This window comes from Myotis nattereri (genome assembly GCF_964212035.1).
Source record: "Myotis nattereri genome assembly, chromosome: X".
NCBI classification, from domain to species: domain Eukaryota; kingdom Metazoa; phylum Chordata; class Mammalia; order Chiroptera; family Vespertilionidae; genus Myotis; species Myotis nattereri.
The window spans coordinates 150,033,944-150,052,460 of record NC_138078.1 but is presented as its reverse complement, the minus strand read 5'-3'; the positions used below and the strand labels follow the sequence as shown (position 1 = coordinate 150,052,460).

The 18,517-nt window shown below is 41.2% G+C and overlaps 1 protein-coding gene across 2 annotated transcripts in view; it reads left to right on the top strand.

The window, feature by feature from the left end:
- Positions 1-18,517, top strand: part of KDM6A (lysine demethylase 6A) — a 172,299-nt gene that overhangs the window by 89,828 nt on the left and 63,954 nt on the right. For both annotated transcript variants that reach the window (XM_081081960.1, XM_081081959.1), the window contains exons 6-7: positions 964-1,084; positions 14,122-14,176. In XM_081081960.1, coding sequence (XP_080938086.1) covers positions 964-1,084; positions 14,122-14,176 — 176 coding nt within the window. The remainder of the gene's footprint in view (positions 1-963; positions 1,085-14,121; positions 14,177-18,517) is intronic.

The following is an 18,517-nucleotide window of genomic DNA, read 5'->3' as shown; positions in this document are numbered from 1 at the left end:
AGGGTCCTGGGTTCAATTCCGGTCAAGGGCATGTACCTTGGTTGCGGGCACATCCCCAGTGGGGGGTGTGCAGGAGGCAGCTGATCAATGTTTCTCTCTCACTGATGTTTCTGGCTCTCTATCCCTCTCCCTTCCTCTCTGTGAAAAATCAATAAAATATATTTAAAAAAAAATAGAAATGCACAACTGAAGGAATAGACTACTTGGAAAAACTGGAGCTGACCAACCTCCCACAGCCCCTCCCCTAGAGGGCCAACCTCCCACGGCCCCTATCGGGCGATCACCAGCCAGGCCAGGGTACCCCACCCATGCACAAATTTGTGCACCAGGCCTCTAGTTTTAATATAAAATATTATTTGAATAATTGAGAATAAATTTAACTGATCTTCCTTTTCATCTTTTGTATTAAACTGGAGGCCTGGTGCACAACATTCATGCACTCGGCATGTGGGGCGGTGGTGGTTCCTCAGCCCAGCCTGCACCCTTTAGCTGTCCAGGAGCCCTTGGGGGATGTCCGACTGACGGCTTTGGACATCTTTAGTGCTGATGCAGAGGCAGGAGATGCTCCTGCCACCGCTGCTGCGCTCGCCAGCGGTCAGCCCGGTTTGTGGCTGAGTGGCTCACCCCCTGTGGGAATGCACTGACCACCAGGGGGCAGCTCCTGTGTTGAGCATCTGCCCCCTGGTGGTCAGTGTGCATCATAGCAACCAGTTATTCCTCCATTTGATCGATTTGCATATTGCCTTTTTATTATATAAGATTAGATTCTGTACATTCAATTATATGAAAGACCCAGATGCCCCTTTGCAGTCTTTTTTTTTTAAACTCTTCATTCACATCATTTTTATAAAACTGCATTTCCTTTTAACAATATTGTGTAAATCATAAGTTTTACTGTGCTACCAAGCAAAAATTCATGCAAATGTTAAAAAGTTAAGCTGTCTTATGTCTGTATTCTTTCAGGGCAATTAAAGCATTTCAGGAGGTGCTTTATGTTGATCCCAGCTTTTGTCGAGCCAAGGAAATTCATTTACGACTTGGGCTTATGTTCAAAGTGAACACAGACTATGAGTCTAGTTTAAAGGTAGGTTGTGATTTTTCTCTAAGACACAATGTTTCATTTGCGGGGAGGGGGTTGTTAAATGTTAGAGCATTGAGAAATGTTGGAATTTATATCAGCACCTCAAAAGAAAATTTAAAAATTTAAGTGAAAGAACTATTTATCAGCTGTGAACTGGAGAGATACAGATGTTGGGTTTCAGGGCACAAAGTAGTTATTATGCTAAGACATAGGTAATTAGTTACACATCATTTAACTTTTCTGGGGAGGAGGTTAAAGTTTTGAGGTTTGCTATCAGGAAAGGGTGTGGGTTTCAATTTCAGTTTGGACATTGGAAACACTTCTCTATAAGCAATTGGCTTCATAGAGGTCAGAAGCAGCTACCTAATGATGGTGTGACCAAATCATTCACCATTTATTTGTATTCGTTTCACTAGAAATCTTTCCACCTTTACCAGTAGGGCATATCTCATATAGAAAATATTTTTAAAAGTGTTCTCCAAAAGTCAGTTGTACTGCTGGTGGATCAGTATAAACGTTACTGGGAAAAGGTAATACATTGTTGGTTAAGTATTTCACTTTCTATGGAAATTTGATAGTTCTCAAATTTTTCATTGAGCTTCTTGTGCTATCTGTGCCATCACTTTAGGTCTCACTGGGATTTTCATTAATATAGTGCTTCCCTGCATGACAAAAGTGTTGCTTTTTGAAAGGAATCAAAGTTCTAGAGAAAGGCTTAAGTTTTTGTAAATTTATGGCCATAATGGTTGCCATGTTCTAAATAGCTCTGATGGATACTGTCTTGATTCTGAAGGGAGGGAGATAAAGAATGACTGTACAGTAGGTTGTAATTTGAATTCACTAATTAGGAATTACTGAAAGTTTTTTTAAACTGGATTTAAGAGTGCCTAATTCTTCTAGAGTTTTAAAGTAGACTGCAAATACAGTTTTTATCTTTCATGAGTTTATAAAGCACAATGTTGATGGTAACAAAAAGAGAGACAACCAAAAACACTAAAACAAGTAGATTGTGAACTATTTAGATCACGTAGTTGTCACAGGTAAGTGCAGTTTGAAGAATAGGTCTGAGGGTAAATGTAAGTAGTGTGAAGAATAAGGGATGCCTGGAAGTTACCAGTTTTTCCTCAAGCTTACAGCAGCATTTCTCAGGCTATATATTGTGGAATATGAATGGATTAGAAATGGAAAATAAAGTTTAAATGTGCCACCTTGTATATTTTACCCCCTCTTGGACATTCACAGTGTATATTAGCTAACAAAGACTCTTAAAAAAATAAAATTATTTGAGTATTTTACAATGCTGTCACAACTCCTATTATGTGTGGAGCAAGTATCTTGGGTAGTAGATTGGTAAATGTTGTTAGGAAATATATTTGAGTGGAAAAAAGTAATCAGATATGTCCTAAATTGTGTGAAATGTGAATATCTCTGAATATCAGTACAGTGGTATCCTATCTAATAATAGAGAAACGTGGTAATTAACCGTAACTTCGCTACCCTTCTCATCGGCTAATCAGCGAGATATGCAAATTAACTGCCAACCAAGATGGTGGCTGGCAGCCAGGCAGCTGAAGCGAACAGGAGGCTTGCTTGCTCCAGTGATGGAGGAAGCCAAGGTTCCCCGCCTGCCGATGCAGGCCTCTGAGCTGCACTCTAAGAAACAATGTTGCAATTATAGAAGCTAAACAAACCCCAGAAACCTGCTTTCAGCCAGCCGGGCCTCGGAGCTGGAGTTGCAACAGTGTTTCAATTATAGAAGCCAAACAAACCCAGATACCTGCTTTCAGCAGCCGAGGTCTCAGAGTTGGAGCCGAGCCTCAGAGCTAAAGCTGGCTCTCAGTTCCAGTGACAGCCATAGAAGGTAAATAAATCCCAGAATAAAAAAAAAAAAAAAAAAAGGAGAGGTTGGGAGCTTCAGTCACCTGCCAGCCTGAAAACGGCCCTCAGCCCCTCACCCAGACTGGCCAGGCACCTCAGTGGGGACCCCCACCCTGAAGGGGGTGTGACCAGCTGCAAACAGCCATCATCCCCTTATCCAGGCTGGCCAGGCACCCAAGCGGGACCCCTACCCTGATCTGGGACACCCTTCAGGGCAAACCAGCCGGCCCCCACCTGTGCCCCAGGCCTCTATCTTATATAGTAAAAGGGTAATAATGCAAACTGACCCTAACAGCAGAAGGACTAGGAATGACTGGTCACTATGACACACACTGACCACCAGGGGGCAGACACTCAATGCAGGAGCTGCCCTCTGGTGGTCAGGGCGCTCTCACATGGGAGGAGCTCTGCTCAGCCACAAACCAGGCTGATGGCTGCCAGTACAGCGGTGGTGGTGGGAGCCTCTCCTGCCTCCTCAGCAGCGCTAAGGATGTCAGACTGCAGCTTAGGCCTGCTCCCCGCTGGCAAGTGGACATCCCCCGAGGGCTACCAGGCTGCCAGAGGGATGTCTGATTGCCATCTTAGGCCCAATCCCCCCGGGGAACAGGCCTATGCCAGCAGGTGGTCACCCCCCAAGTGGTCCCAGACTGCGAGAGGGCACTGGCCAGGTTGAGGGACTCCCCCTCCTCCCCGAGTGCACAAATTTTTGTGCACCGGGCCTCTAGTCTATATATATAAAGCGCCAGGGACCATCGTAACCCAACGGACGACCAAACAGGCTGAGTGGAGTGACAAGGCTGGCAGGGGGGTTAGCGAGGGGCGATCAGACAACTGAGCAGCAGGCTGTGTGGGGTGACCAGACCTGCAGAGGGGGGGCAGTGAGGGGTGACCAGGCCTGCAGGGGACGCAGTTCGCAGCAACCAGGCCGGCATGGGGGGCAGTGAGGGGTGACCAGGCCAGCAGGGGGCGGCGTGAGGGGCGACGAAGCTGGCAGGGTGGGCAGTTGGGGGCGACCAGGCTGGCAGTGGGGGGTGCAGTTAAGGGTGACCGGGCTGGCAGGGGAGGGCAGTTGGGGGTGACTGGGCTGGCAGGGAAGGGCAGTTGGGGGAGACCAGGCTGGCAGGGGAGTTCAGTTAGGGGCAACCGGGCCTGTAGAGGAGGGCTGTTGGGGGGGATCAGGCTGGCAGGGGAGTGGTTAGGGGGTGATCAGGCTGGCAGGCAGAAGTAGATAGGGGCAATCAGGCAGGCAGGCAGGTGAGTGTTTGGGAGCCAGAAGTCCAGGATAGTGAGAGGGATGTCCGACTGCCGGTTTAGGCTCGATCCCTGTGGGACATCCCCTGAGGGATTGAGGGATCCCAGATTGGAAAGGGTGCAGGCTGGGCTGAGGGACACACCTGCGTGCCCCTCTCTCCCAGTGTACAAATTTCGCACCAGGTCTCTAGTTTTTAATAATTCTGTGGATGCAAAGATCTGTTTCCATGAAGGTGGCATTATTTAAAATCCCCTTTAATCAGGGGAAACAGGGTTGGACAGTGTTCCATGGCTAATTGAAAGTGTCCTACTTATTCATATTCAACAGAAACTTTCCTACATACAACTTTTTAACTATATTCAGACATAGTTAAAAGCTAACCAAACCTTCAAGTAATAGTGATTTTAGCAAAATTGCCATAAGTGCAGTCTTCTTGTTTTGCCCCCAACCTCCTTTTATTTAAAATACTTGATTTATTATTCTTATGTTTGTATCATTTATATGAACATAGATACTTTTCTTCCCCATCATGCAGTTTCATTTGCTTTTTATCTCGTCTTGACATTGCCCCCCCCCCCCCGCCCCCATTTCTTTTTTTGACGTTAGCTTTTTAAGGCTTCTCTCTCCAGTATTTCTTGTTTGTTTTCAGTAGAATTTTAGGCATCAACATTTTTAGTTGAGAAGGTGTTATTTCCATATTACTATAAGAGCTTAGCTTTTAGTGTAGATGAAGGTAGGAATCAGAAGGAATGGCATGTCCCACCTCTGATGATTTTCCCACTATATGAAACCGTTTTCTAGCACAAAGTATTGGTATTAGATAGTTTGGGCTGCAACCTCAGAAACTCCAACTCAAGCTGGTTAAAATAACAACAAAAAGTAGTTTCTATAATGTGAAGTCCATCCTTCAGAATTGGTTGATAGAACTGATACAAGGTTTTATCAAGGATTCATTTTCTTCTGTTCTATGTTGGCTTATTCTTAAGGCTACACATCAGGTACAATGAAAGGGAGATTATTCCTTTTTCATGTTTCATATAGGAAGATATTATACAGTGGTGGCATAGGTGCTTAGTGTAGTATTGGCATGTTATAAGTGCTCAATAAATATCTGATAATCATTTTATAGAGGAGAAAGATCCTGACTTCAAAAGATCTCAAAATAATTTTACAAAAAAATATATTTTTATTGATTTCAGAGAAAGGACGGGAGAGGGAGAGGTAGAAACATCGATCGACTGCCTCCTGCACACCCCTACTAGGGATTGAGCCTGCAACCTATGCATGTGTCCTGACCGGGAATCAAACCAATGACCTCTTGGTGCATGAGTCGATACTCAACCACTGAGCCACACTGACTGGGCACTTTTTTAAAAAATATATAAACATCCTTCAGATATGCTTTTCTTAATGGACTCTTATTTTGTTTTTATCTTTATTGTTAAAAAGTATTACAGATGCCCCCCTCCCCCTTTTTTCCTCATTGAAGAATACTTTACTTTGTATCTCATTGGCCAGAAATAAGCCACATGGCCATTCTCATTTGATTCCTTATTAAAGATACTAGAGGCCCGATGCACAAAATTTGTGCAAGAGTAGGCCTTCCTTTCCCCGGCTGCCAATACCGGCTTCCCTCTGGCACCCAGGACCCGGGTTTCCCTCTGTCCACCTGCAGGCAACCGGGACCCAGGCTTCCCTTGCAGCCCTGGCTTCGTCTGGCAGGTCATCCAGAAAGATGTCCAGTCTAATTAGCACATTACGCTGTATTATAGATGGTTACTCTTTTTTTATAGATGGTTACTCTTCGATCAGTTTATAACCAGTGTTTGAGCAGGGCTCTCAATTTCCTAAATACATTCGTCCTATCTAATGGAGGAGTAAAGGGTGGGTAAAGAGTATTTTGGTGTGGGGAAGGTGTGAACAACTTGTGCGTTACAGATTAGGTCATCTCTACCTCATTTCTTTTTCCTGTGCCTGAAGGAGGGATATTGCATATACAGTACGTTTTAGATGGTAAAATATTTAAATCAAGTACAGTTTATTTTCATAATAGATTCCTTCTTTTCACCCACACATGAAATGCATTCCAGGGCCTCCTGTTTTATTTCTCTCTCTGGTAATAACTTTCTCCCAAAATGTATTTCTGAAACAGATTCGTTCTGTTTTTGGTACTGTGTAAACAGCTTTCAGAGCAAGCAAATTTAGTTTTAAAATTTGACCCTGCCACATCGCTAATTGTGTGACCTTGGGCGAGATGCTTAACTCTTCTGATCCTCCTTGTGTCTGTAGAACTGGAATAACTGTACCCACCCTGCAAATTCCCCTCATTTGGGGCCAGTATAGATACTGTTTGCAAAATCCATTTTCTTGTCCTAGAATTTAATACTTGTATTTTTGTCACTCATCTCATCCTCAGAAACGTGAAGTTAGTGCCCAGCTTACTTTTTAATCGTATGGTGTTATTTTGCAATTATATTGGCCAGTATCGATTTCACATGTTTAGTGAGTGGTGGAGGTACCAATTCTTAATTTAATTAGTTTTATACTATCTGAATCAGAGTCCATTTCAGGGTGACATTTCTACATGATATTTTCCTTTTCTTCTCTTTCTCAGGTAATATCCCCCCAAGTGGGTTTGGTTGCCTGTTTAATACTATATAATTCAGATTTTATTTCATTACTTTTTAATGATAGTAATGATAATTACTTACATTCATTATGTATTTGAGGCAGTGTACTATTATTACTTCAATAAAAGTATACTAATATTGACAAATAGTTTTATATAATGCCTCTAATTTGCACATCCTGGCAGGCTTAAAATTATTTTCTTCCTGTGAAGCTAATAAATGCAAAATAACATGTACTAAATCCATATTATTTAATTTAATGGAAGATCATTAAGATCAAACTTAATATTTACATATTTAAGTTTCCCTGAAATGTGTCAACATTAGAACTTTTTTGGATTTTTAAAGGTAAAAAGGTGGCTTTTTTAAGGGAACCTGTGGAAAATTGATGGGGATACCAGTATAAGTTCCCTTATAATTTGGTATTTGAAGATGATGTGATGATTGAAGGGGTTACTATGAAAGGGATAAGAAGGTAAGAATTATAGAAGGAAATGAGTTGAACTCAAGTGAGATGTGTGTTAGCCTGACATTTTACCAGGTTCTTAGTGTTTCTTGAATGAATAGATAAATGGAAGAGACTATAAAATGGCTCTTCTAGGATGGGCTGGAAATATGGGGGGTGGGGGGATGGGGGCGGAGACACGGTTGGCCGAAAAAGGAGCTACTTTTATTATCTCTTAAAAGGTGTTTTTTCTTTACAAACTGACAGCACAATTCATTTCAGCTTGTCTCCTCTCTACTGTTACACATGACATGAAACTTCTGAGTGAAAAAGCATTTCCACATTCTTTCTGTCTACCTTACTCTTCTCCAAGAACTACTTCATTTCCAGTTGTCTTCTTTGATCTTATACCCAATACAGATTCAGGAGTTTTATAGTGATTTTTTTTTTATGCTAAGATAATAAGGCAGAATGGTAAATAAAGGCATGATGATATATACTTCCTCTTAGAAAACACTTTTGAATCTGTGAAATGCCTCCTGTCTTTCATTTACTGTAGAATGCAGAAGTCATTTGTTTCATTTAATTAGGATACTGTGAACTGTATTATACAAAACTTACTGAGAATTTGATGTTAGTTATTAAGTTAATTTTAACCATGCCTTAAGTTTCCAAAATATCTGTCATATTTCTTTTGTTGAAGCTTTAACAGCATTTTTTTTTAGTTTAGGTGTCTGAAGATAAATGAAATTTGCTATTATTATTCCACTAGAGGTCCGGTGCACAAACTCATGCACAGGTGGTGTCCCTCTCTGCCTATCGGCGCCGTCTTGCCCAGTCCCCTATCAAGTGGGACCATGGGAGGTTGGCTGGCCACAGGAGGTTGACTGTGGGAGTGCACTGACCACCAGGGGGCAGCTCCTGCATTGATCATCTTCCCCTTGGTTGTTAGTGCATGTCATAGCTACTGGTTGGTCGTAATGGTCACTTAGACTTTTATATAGATACTAGAGGCCCGGTGCACAAAAATTTGTGCACTTGGGGGTCCCTCAGCCTGGCCTGTGCGCTCTCGCAGTCTGGGACCCCTCAGGAGATAACGACCTGCTAGCTTAGGCCTGCTCCCGGGTGGCAGAGGGCAGGCCCAATCCCTAGGTGCAGCCCCTGGTCGGGCTCAGAGCAGGGCCGATTGGGGAGTTGGCGCACCTTCCCCTGTCATGCACAGAGCAGGGCGGATCGGGAGGTTGCAATGCCACCCTCAGTTACGCTCAGGGTAGGGCCGATTGGGGGGTTGGGGCATCGCCCCCTGTCACACTCAAGGCAGGGTCGATGGGGAGGTTGTGGCGCCACCCCGTCATGCACAGAGCAAGGCCAATCCGGAGGTTGGGGCGCTGCCCCCTGTCACGCACAGAGCAGGGTCGATCAGGGGGTTGGGGAGCTCCCCCCTGTCACGCACAGAGCAGGGCCAATCAGGGGGTTTAGGAGCTCCCCCGTCACTCACAGAGTAGGGCCGATAGGGGAGTTGGGGCACCCCCCCCCCTCCCGTCACACACAGAGCAGGGCGGATCAGGGGGTTGGGGCGCCGCCCTCTATCACCCACAGAGCAGGGCCGATCAGGGGGTTGGGGAGCTCCTCCGTATCAGGCACAGAGCAGGGCTGATCAGGAGGTTGGGGCGCCTTCCCCTGTCACGAACAGAGCAGGGCGGATAGGGAGGTTGTGGCCCCGCCCCCTCTCACACACAGAGCCGCAGGGCGATCAGGGGGTTTGGGCGCTGCCCCCTGTCACGCTGATCCCGGTGCCGGGAGGCCTCTCGGCTCCACTGATCCCAGTGCTGGGAGGCATATTACCCTTTTACTATATAGGATAGAGGCCTGGTGCATGGGTGGGGCTGGCTGGTTTGCCCTGAAGGGTGTCCTGGATCAGAGTGGGGGTCCCCACTGGGGTACCTGGCCAGCCTGGGTGATGGGATGATGGCTGTTTGCAGCTGGTCACACACCCTTCTGGGTGGGGGTCCCCACTTGGGTGCCTGGCCATCCTGGGTGAGGGGATGATGGCTGTTTGCAGCTAGTCACACACCCTTCTGGGTGGGGGTCCCCACTTGGGTGCCTGGCCAGCCTGGGTGAGGGGATGATGGCTGTTTGCAGCTAGTCACACACCCTTCTGGGTGGGGGTCCCCACTTGGGTGCCTGGCCAGTCTGGGTGAGGGGCTGAGGGCTGAAGCTCCCAACTGCTCCTTTTTTTCTTTTTCTTTTTATTCTGGGCCAGCTTTAGCTCTGGCTCCAGCTCTGAGGCCTCTGCTGCTGAAAGCAGGTATCTGGTTTGTTTGGGGTCTATAATCGAAACAATGTATAACCCCAGCTCTGAGATCCCCGCTCGCTGAAAGCAGGTTTCTGGGGTTTTGTTTAGCTTCTATATTTGTTACAACGTTTCAAACTGCAGGCTCAGAGGCCAGCAAGGCAGGTGGGGAACGTTGGTTTCCTCCGTCACTGAAGCAAGCAAGCCTCGTGTTAGTTGCAAGCTGCCTGGCTGCCGGCCACCATCTTGGCTGGCAGTTAATTTGCATATCACCATGATTAGCCAATGGGAAAGGTAGCGGTCGTACGCTAATTACCATGTTTCTCTTTTATTATATAGGATAGATATCTGCTTCTGTCCCATTTCTTTCATGATAGCTTAACATATCCTGCTGATATTTTGAAACTTCTAGTCCTTTAAAAATTTCTTATTAACATAAAATTGACACATAACATTATATAAGATTAGTGTGTTGATTTGGTGCATTTATATATTTCAGTATGATTACCACCTTTAATATTTTAGAACTGTGGTGATCTGTAACAGTGATTCAGGAAAATAATTTGCCTTTGACTTGAAAGAGTGCCTGACACACCTTCCCTTCTCTTACTTAAATGGTCCACAAAAACTTGTTTTGTTGGAGTGGAATAAAAACAAATTGTTTCCTAAGCCAGAAGTACCTCTTTCTTCTCTCATCTGTATCTTTTGGATTCCATTATGGAATTGTCTGTTAAACTTATGTTACAATACTAGTTTCAGTGCGCCTTGTGTTTAGTTACATATGCATAGCCGTAGCAGAGTGCCTGTCTTACAGAGTAAAAGCTGGTTGCCAACCTTTTATTCCCAAAAGGCTGTGTCTGCCATAATTGAATGAGTAGAGACAGTGTTATCACCTATACACACCTTGCTAGGTACTCTAAAGTAAGGTTTTTGGGGGCAAGCACATGACTCAAAAACTGTAAGATAGTGGCATTTAACCCTGACTGGGCATTGGAATAATTTGTTAGAAGCTTTTATGTGGTTCACAGGGTGTCACCCTCAACTCACTGAATCAGAATATCCAAGATTAGATCTGGAATCCAAACAGTTCTCCAAATTAATTATTTATATGTTGATACATACTTTGTCAGTTACAAAAAGCTATCTCATTGCTTGTCTGTAGGATTGGGAATACAGTTGAAGGGTTCTACAATTGAAAAGATTCATGAGATAATCACAGACTATACAGCTAGAAGTAAAATAATTTAAAGGAAAATGAAGTCTTGAAACTCTAGTTTTATGTGTTAATTACATGAATGTAGATATCCTTCCTCCAGATAGAAATCAACTTCCTCAGTTTATATAAAACAAAATACTATAAAGTTATTATGAAATATTGCACAAGTCAAAAGCTTTTAAAACAAAAGGTGACTTTGGTAATAAAGATGTCAACAGAAATTGTAATGAATCGAACCTTGTGTTAAATTGGACCAGAAGTGCTCTATAAAAAGAAAATAACTGCAGCATTTAAAAAAGTCTCAGGTAAATCTTCTTGGCTTGGAAATTAATTTTCTGTAGAATGCTCTCTGCCTTAAGGTTTGTATATAGTCTGAAATGCAAAAGCCTCTACTGCATGATAACTTTCACACAGCAGTAATCAGTTTCAGTACTGCAATATTTCGATATGAGATGCATGTACAGGTATGGCAAAAGTAGGTTTACAGTTCGTTTTGTGGGAAATAATATAATACTTAATAAATACAAGAATAAACTTTCGCTCACTCACAACTGTATTTCTACTTTTCTCCATCTTGTACTTTCTAGCTGCTTCTGTTGGGTGCTAGATATTTTACCATGACATATTTAGGCTTGAGAATTAGTAGTCATTTTTGCTGATTTATATGTTAATAGGTATATCTATTTTGCATCTGGTTTAGATACCAGAAGTGAAACTGTGAGGTCATGTCATCCCCAGTTCATCTCCCTTTAGTTTTCTGAAAGGTGTATCAGTGTTTTTCTTTATGTGGTTTTGTGTGGCTGCTTAGTTTCTTCAACTTTGTAATTCTTTAATTTTTTTCATTCTCACATGCATGTTTTTGAATATGTACTCTTGCCCGGTAATTTTTCTATATTGTTGCTGTTTGGAAATGTTTAGTGTTTCATGATAATTGTGGGTTTCAGATAGTGCTTCAGTGACTTCATTGCTGCTTTTAAGGTTGATTAAGGATTATATAAAACATGGCCAAGAACCATTTCTGCCTGGTTTCATTGAGCATTGGTAGATGAAATGTAGGCTGGGCAATTTGAATTATGCATCTCTCTGCTCTTTGTGGGATTTCAGTGTAATAATAAAACTAAAATACTGCCATCTTGAAGGCTGTTTCTTTGCAGGTCTGTTTATGTACTTTGATGGCTCAGTTAGGAGAGGTCTGTGTTATCTAAATATTAATTTGTGCTGGCAGGATAGATTAGATTTAGAAATGCAGTAGAGTCTAAAAGTGTGGCTGCTGTGCTGCTCTTTTCGTCTAGAGGAGAGCAGTTGGCTATAAAGCATGTGTTGCTTTCATAGTACTCACTTTTTAAAAGTCTGTTTTATATTGCCATGGTAGCACTCAAGGGATGTTTGAGGACATATAATCTGCTTAGTAGGCCAAGGGAAAATAAAAGCAGTTCTCAGGGTGTTCAGGTGTTGGATGTTTTTTTTCTCATTCTGTCAACCATGGCAAATAATTTTTTACTTTTGTTTTGTTCATCATTGTATCCCTAGTTTCTGCATTGTTCTAAGGGCATTATAGGTCTTGATAAATATTTATTGATTACATAATTAAATATTTAAGGGTCATAGTCATTTTGTTTGTAGTTTGCCCATTCAAAATATTACAACCCTTAAATAGTAAGAGTACTGTAAATATAGGTTAGCCTAATTATGCATGCACATAACATACATAACATACATTTAACATACATTCGTGAATTAATATGATTACTATGTTCATACCAAGTGATGCCTTCTAATCTTTCTTTCCTTGTAACACTGCATAGCTGATATTTGTTCATTTTTGTTAACTGAGGGATCTAGTTGACCAAGTGCCATTTTGTTGATTCTGTGTTGAAAAATAGTACTGAAAACTTGCTGATGATTATTTCTCTTGATAAAGAAAGATGAACTTACATCTAGAAATTGTCATTATGCATTTCAGTTTGCCCAGCAGTAGATAGGAATGAGCTTATTGTGGTCAATTTTTTAAAAGTGATTTGTATATTGGCTGTTGATTTCTTTAAATGCTAAAAATTTGAATATACATCTGTGAAAATATTTTTAGAGGTTAAAAGATTTTTAATTTTTTTATCTTAAAGATTTCATACCAATTCTAGTACTTGTTTGTGTTCTCTTAGTTTACATACTAGGCTTAATGTTGACAAACTAGATGTTACCCAGTGTTTTTTATTATGATTTGTGTTCTTAAAACTTAGGGTTATACATTGAATTTAACATGTATTTTTTTGGGCATACTTATATGACATTATAAGTGGATGTTATAACTATTACACATATGATAGCACATTCTAAAAGGGTAATTATATGTCATAAATGAACTTGAACACAGGCTATTTATAGCCTGTGCATTCTTTGTAGTATTTCAAAGGCACTAAGTATAGTGATTATTGAAGAATCAGTAAGGGCAGATAGTTTCACCCTTTATGATAATTCTCATAGTAATTTTTTTGTTTCTAAATGTTCACATCTCATTTTGAGATAAGCAGTGATGTTCTAACATTAATGCCATTGACCTTTATTTTCAATTTTAAAAATAGTGATGTGTTCTGTTTAAACTATTTTATAACTAACTAGAGCCCTGGTGCATGAATTGGTGCTCTTGGGGTTGGGGGTTGTCCCTCAGCCTGGCCTGCACCCTCTCACAGTCTGGGACCCCCCCCGGGGGATGTCAGATTAATGGCTTAGGCCCCCTCCCTGGGGGGGGATTGGGCCTAAGCTGGCAGTCAGACATCCCTCTGGCAGCCTGGGAGCATCTGGCCCCTAGTGGTCAGTGCATGTCATAGTGACCAGTCGTTCCTGGTTGTTCCACCGTTAGGGTCAATTTGCATATTACCATTTTGTTATATACTAGAGGCCCGATGCACAAAATTTGTGCAAGGGGCCTGGCCCTCACAGCTGCAGCAGCTTGCCTCGGCCCTTGCAACTCTGGCTTTGTCCAGAAGGTCATCCAGCCATCCGGTCTAATTAGCATATTATGCTTTTATTATTATAGAGGATACTTTTTATTTATTTTAAGACTAAAAATTCCAAAGCTTTTTTCATATAAACAAAAATATGCATAGGGTAATTTGATAAAGTTAATTCTTTCACAGGTTTTCCATTCTCCACAACCTGTCTGTTGCCATCAGTAAATGTTCAGAGTAATTCTAGTTGGTTGTCTAGTGTGGTTTATTTGCATAGTATAGTTCTGTTATTATGTTAGACCTTACATACCTGAAAATTATTTTAAGACATATTTATATGACTGAATTTAGTGCATTAATGTTCTCACTCTCTTCTTACAGCATTTGCAGTTAGCTTTGGTTGACTGTAATCCCTGCACTTTGTCGAATGCTGAAAGTAAGTATTAATTGTCATAGTTTTCTACATATATTCAAATCACTTCATGCCAAATAGTAGTGGTAGTAATAATAGTGATGATAGTGATAAATCCTGTGCGATTTTTTTTCTTCTAGAATTGTTGAAGCTAACTGTATTGGTTGCCATGGCTACTTGTACAGATGGAACATGTCAGACCAGTTATTGTGAACAGCCTGTGTCTAAAATAGATATACCAGTAAACTGAGGGGTTGAATGAAAATTACCTGCACCAATAAGCAAGATTGGTTATTTATGTATTAATTATATTGTAGGTAATATGGGGGATTAATAACAGGGTTTGCTAGTTTTTTTTAAGAAAAATGAGTATACAATGATTCACATGTAGTAGCTCAGTGATTCCCAAATTACTGGTAATTATGAAGCTATACTTGGACTTTTTATTATATTTTTGCACATCATATATAAAGTTGGAGGTGACATTTTTCAGTTAATTCAAGAAGAATATATGTGTGAAGCATGTTCTGATATAGTGGTTTTCTTCAGTTATTTTCTGCTTCTGTGTAGGTTTCCTTCCAAAAGCAGATTGGGTTGATTATGAAGTGTTTATCAATAAGTATATATTGTCATGTTTATTTAGTGTACTGTAAAGTAGCCAATAAAAGTTTTAAGAATATTCATTTGGGTCCAAGCTGGCTTTCTTTAAAACTTTCTTACTTGAAATATAAAATTTTAATTAGAATATGTAAAAAATCAATCATTCTTAATGAAAATTTAAGATCAATTAAAGGACTCTAGATTTTGGAAAGTTCGGTCTGTATTTTGCTATAAGTGACTGTTTTTTTAACTATATAGAAAGGTGTTAAGTAAAAAATAGTATTAGTGTTAAAAATGCTTAAGAAGGAGTAAGTCTAAACCAGACCAATTATCTCATACTTCTCTAAGAGGCAATTTTTTGAGAAAACATTTCTCATTTCTTTAAATGAAACTCAGGATTTTGTACTGATCAGTGTATTTGCAGAATAATTTATGGGCAGGTAACAGACAGGAATGTTTTAGTTTCTAAGATGGGGTTAGATTAGAAAAAGAATTTGAACTCATAGGTATATTAATTTATAAGGTGTTAATTTATACTTTTTCCATAAATATATACCCAGGTTATATAGATCATCTAATTTATGGAAATAAGAAAACAGCTAACTTTCATTTAATTTTTTATATATAGTGTCTTAACACATTAAACCCCATGTCAGTCATCGGTGACTGACACTATACTTTCCGTCCGGAAGACAAAACAGGCTGGGCACTTAACGTGTTAAAGCCAAGTTTCATAACTATATGTCAGTTTATTTTATTTTATTTTTTTTTTCTTAATTAAATCTTTATTGTTCAGATTATTGCATTTGTTCCTCTTTTTTCCACCCATAACTCCCCTCCTCCCAGTTCCTGCCCCACCCTCTGCCCTCACTCCCCACCCACTGTCCTCATCCATAGGTGCACGATTTTTGTCCAGTCTCTTCCCGCATCTCCCACACCCCTTTCCCCCCCAAGAATAGTCAGTCCATTCCCTTTCTATGTCCCTGATTCTATTATGATCACCAGATTATTTATTCACTTGATTCTTAGATTCACTTGTTGATAGATGCATGTTTGTTGTTCATAATTTGTATCTTTACCTTTTTCTTCTTCTTCCTCTTCTTAAAGGATACCTTTCAGCATTTCATATAATACTGGTTTGGTGGTGATGAACTCCTTTAGCTTTTCCTTATCTGTGAAGCTCTTTATCTGACCTTCAGTTCTGAATGATAGCTTTGCTGGCTAAAGTAATCTTGGTTGTAGGTTCTTGGTATTCATCACTTTGAATATTTCTTGCCATTCCCTTCTGGCCTGCAAAGTTTCTGTTGAGAAATCAGCTGACAGTCATATGGGTATTCCCTTGTAGGTAACTGAGTTTCTTTCTCTTGCTGCTCTTAAGATTCTCTCTTTGTCTTTTGCTCTTGGCATTTTAATTATGATGTGTCTTGGTGTGGTCCTCTTTGGATTCCTTTTGTTTGGGGTTCTCCGTGCTTCCTGGACTTGTAAGTCTATTTCTTTCACCAGGTAGGGGAAGTTTTCTGTCATTATTTCTTCAAATAGGTTTTCAATGTCTTGCTCTCTCTCATCTTCTGGCACCCCTATAATTCTGATGTTGGTACGCTTGAAGCTGTCCCAGAGGCTCCTTACACTTTCTTCGTATTTTCGGATTCTTTTTTCATTTTGCTTTTCCGGTTGGGTGTTTTTAGCTTCTTCGCATTTCAAATCTTTGCCTTGATTCTTGCGGTCCTCTAGTCTGCTGTTGGGAGTCTATATAATATTCGTTATTTCAGTCCGTGTGTGTTTAATTTCTAGTTGGTTCTTTATCATAACATCGAGGGTCTCATTAGATTTGTTGAGGATCTCATTAAGTTTATCAGCGGCTTCTAGACAGTTCTTGAGAGACCTTAAAAGTGTGGTTCTGAACTGAATATCCTCCATTGACAGTCTTGTCCTGTTTCTTTGTCTTCGCATTTTTTATGCTTTCTTGGTGCACCCCCTAGTGGTCTTTGTGTGCAGTCCTCCTGTAGTTAAGCCTTGATTGTTGTAGTTAATACTGGGGGGATTTGACCTCCAGGCCAGCTGGCTGTGAGAATCAGCTGTGTCTGCAGTGGGAAAACTTCTGTCCTCTAGAGAGGTGCTAATCTAGCCTTTGCCTGAGGCTATCTGGCAAATGGCTCTGTGCAGGGCTTGGGCAGGGCGGGTCCCCGGGGATCTACAGGGCGGGCGGAGCAAGCAGTTATGGCGGCTCTCAGTTCCGTCCCTAGGGGCTCTGTCTCACAGAGTCCCAGCAACCGCTGCAAACCTCGGAGAGAAAGCTGCCTTCGAGTTCCGACTGGAGCCAGACAGTCCCGCTTCTCCTGTTTGAGTCTGGGTCCCTAGAGACTCGCCCGGATCTGGAGCTCAGAATCTGAGACTCCCTCCCGATTGAAAGCACCAACCGCGCCCTCCACCGCCAGCCCGCTCCGCGAGCACTCTGCACCTGAGTATTTCACTTCAGCACTGCGCCTCCTCTGAGTCTGGGTATGATATTCTCTTTCCTCCTAGTTGTAGAATTTCCACTCAGCCAGCCTTCCTGTGGTTCTGGATGATGTCCGTTCCGTCTTTTAGGTGTGTTTTGATTTGGTTGTTCAAGTCAGCAATCTCCGGCGTTAACCTATGCCGCCATCTTGGTTCTCTGGTCCTGAAACTCTTTCTATGTCAGTTTAAATAACTTTTGAGGCCTTTCTCATAAATGTGAAACTAAATATTTTGGTAAATCCTCATTTCTCTATTGAGGTAAAATCTCACTTATAGATCATTGTTCCTGAGTGGAGGACACCTATGTAGAGTGAATATCACAGGACAGAAAACTTTCCTGTCAAATTTGCAGAGGACAGTTCGAACCATCATGAATACATCTTTGAGTTTACTGTGCTTCTTTGTCTGTTGGTTATTGAAAAGGGGAGTAGGTGGGAGGGGACCAACATCCTCTTTTGCTCAGGGAGTTTCCTTGGATTCAGGGCTTTGAGTGCTAAAAGGTTGGTCATTCTAATGGAAGGGCATGTGCTTTATTTAGAGACATTATAGTTCAGTTGATTTTAGGTAGATTATTTTAGACAGTCTTCATGATTACTTGATAACTGCATTAGTGGCTGATGTCTCACAGAGCAATGTAGGCTATCTACCTTGAGCCAGACGTTATTACTGTTTCAACACCAGACTCTTTGCCTTTGTAAAACTTACTTCTCTGCATTTTTAATGTCTTTACCTATTGTATATGCCACATACCTTGAACTCTTCATGTTACCTCGTGATATTGAAAGACCAGAAGATAATAGGAAAGTGAGCTTTTTAAAAAGTCTGTATGAGAGATTTGTATTTTATGGCACAATTCATTTATGCAATTAAAAAATAAGTAGATACACTTGTTTCTAGAGCTATTTGAGAGGTTAACTACAGTTAGTGTTTTGAAAAGTAGAATTGTAATGATGTAAGACTTTTCATTATATGATTGCCCCTTGGGATAAAATTGTTTCTTTGAGATTTTAAAAATGTTGTTAATTCTAAAACTAATGTATTAATCTCTGAATAAAGTTTAATTTCAGAAACTTTTATGGCAATATTTGTTCAAAATTTCTATTGCTATTGAGACTTGCCAAGTGGAGTTTTTTCTTAGGTCTATGCTTATGCTCTACTTTGAAGAAGGCTTTTAAGAATTTAAATGCATGGTGGTTTTCACACTACAAAAAATAACACTGGATTTAGTAACTCATGGGATAGAGAGGGAAGCCCTTGACATAAGGCCTA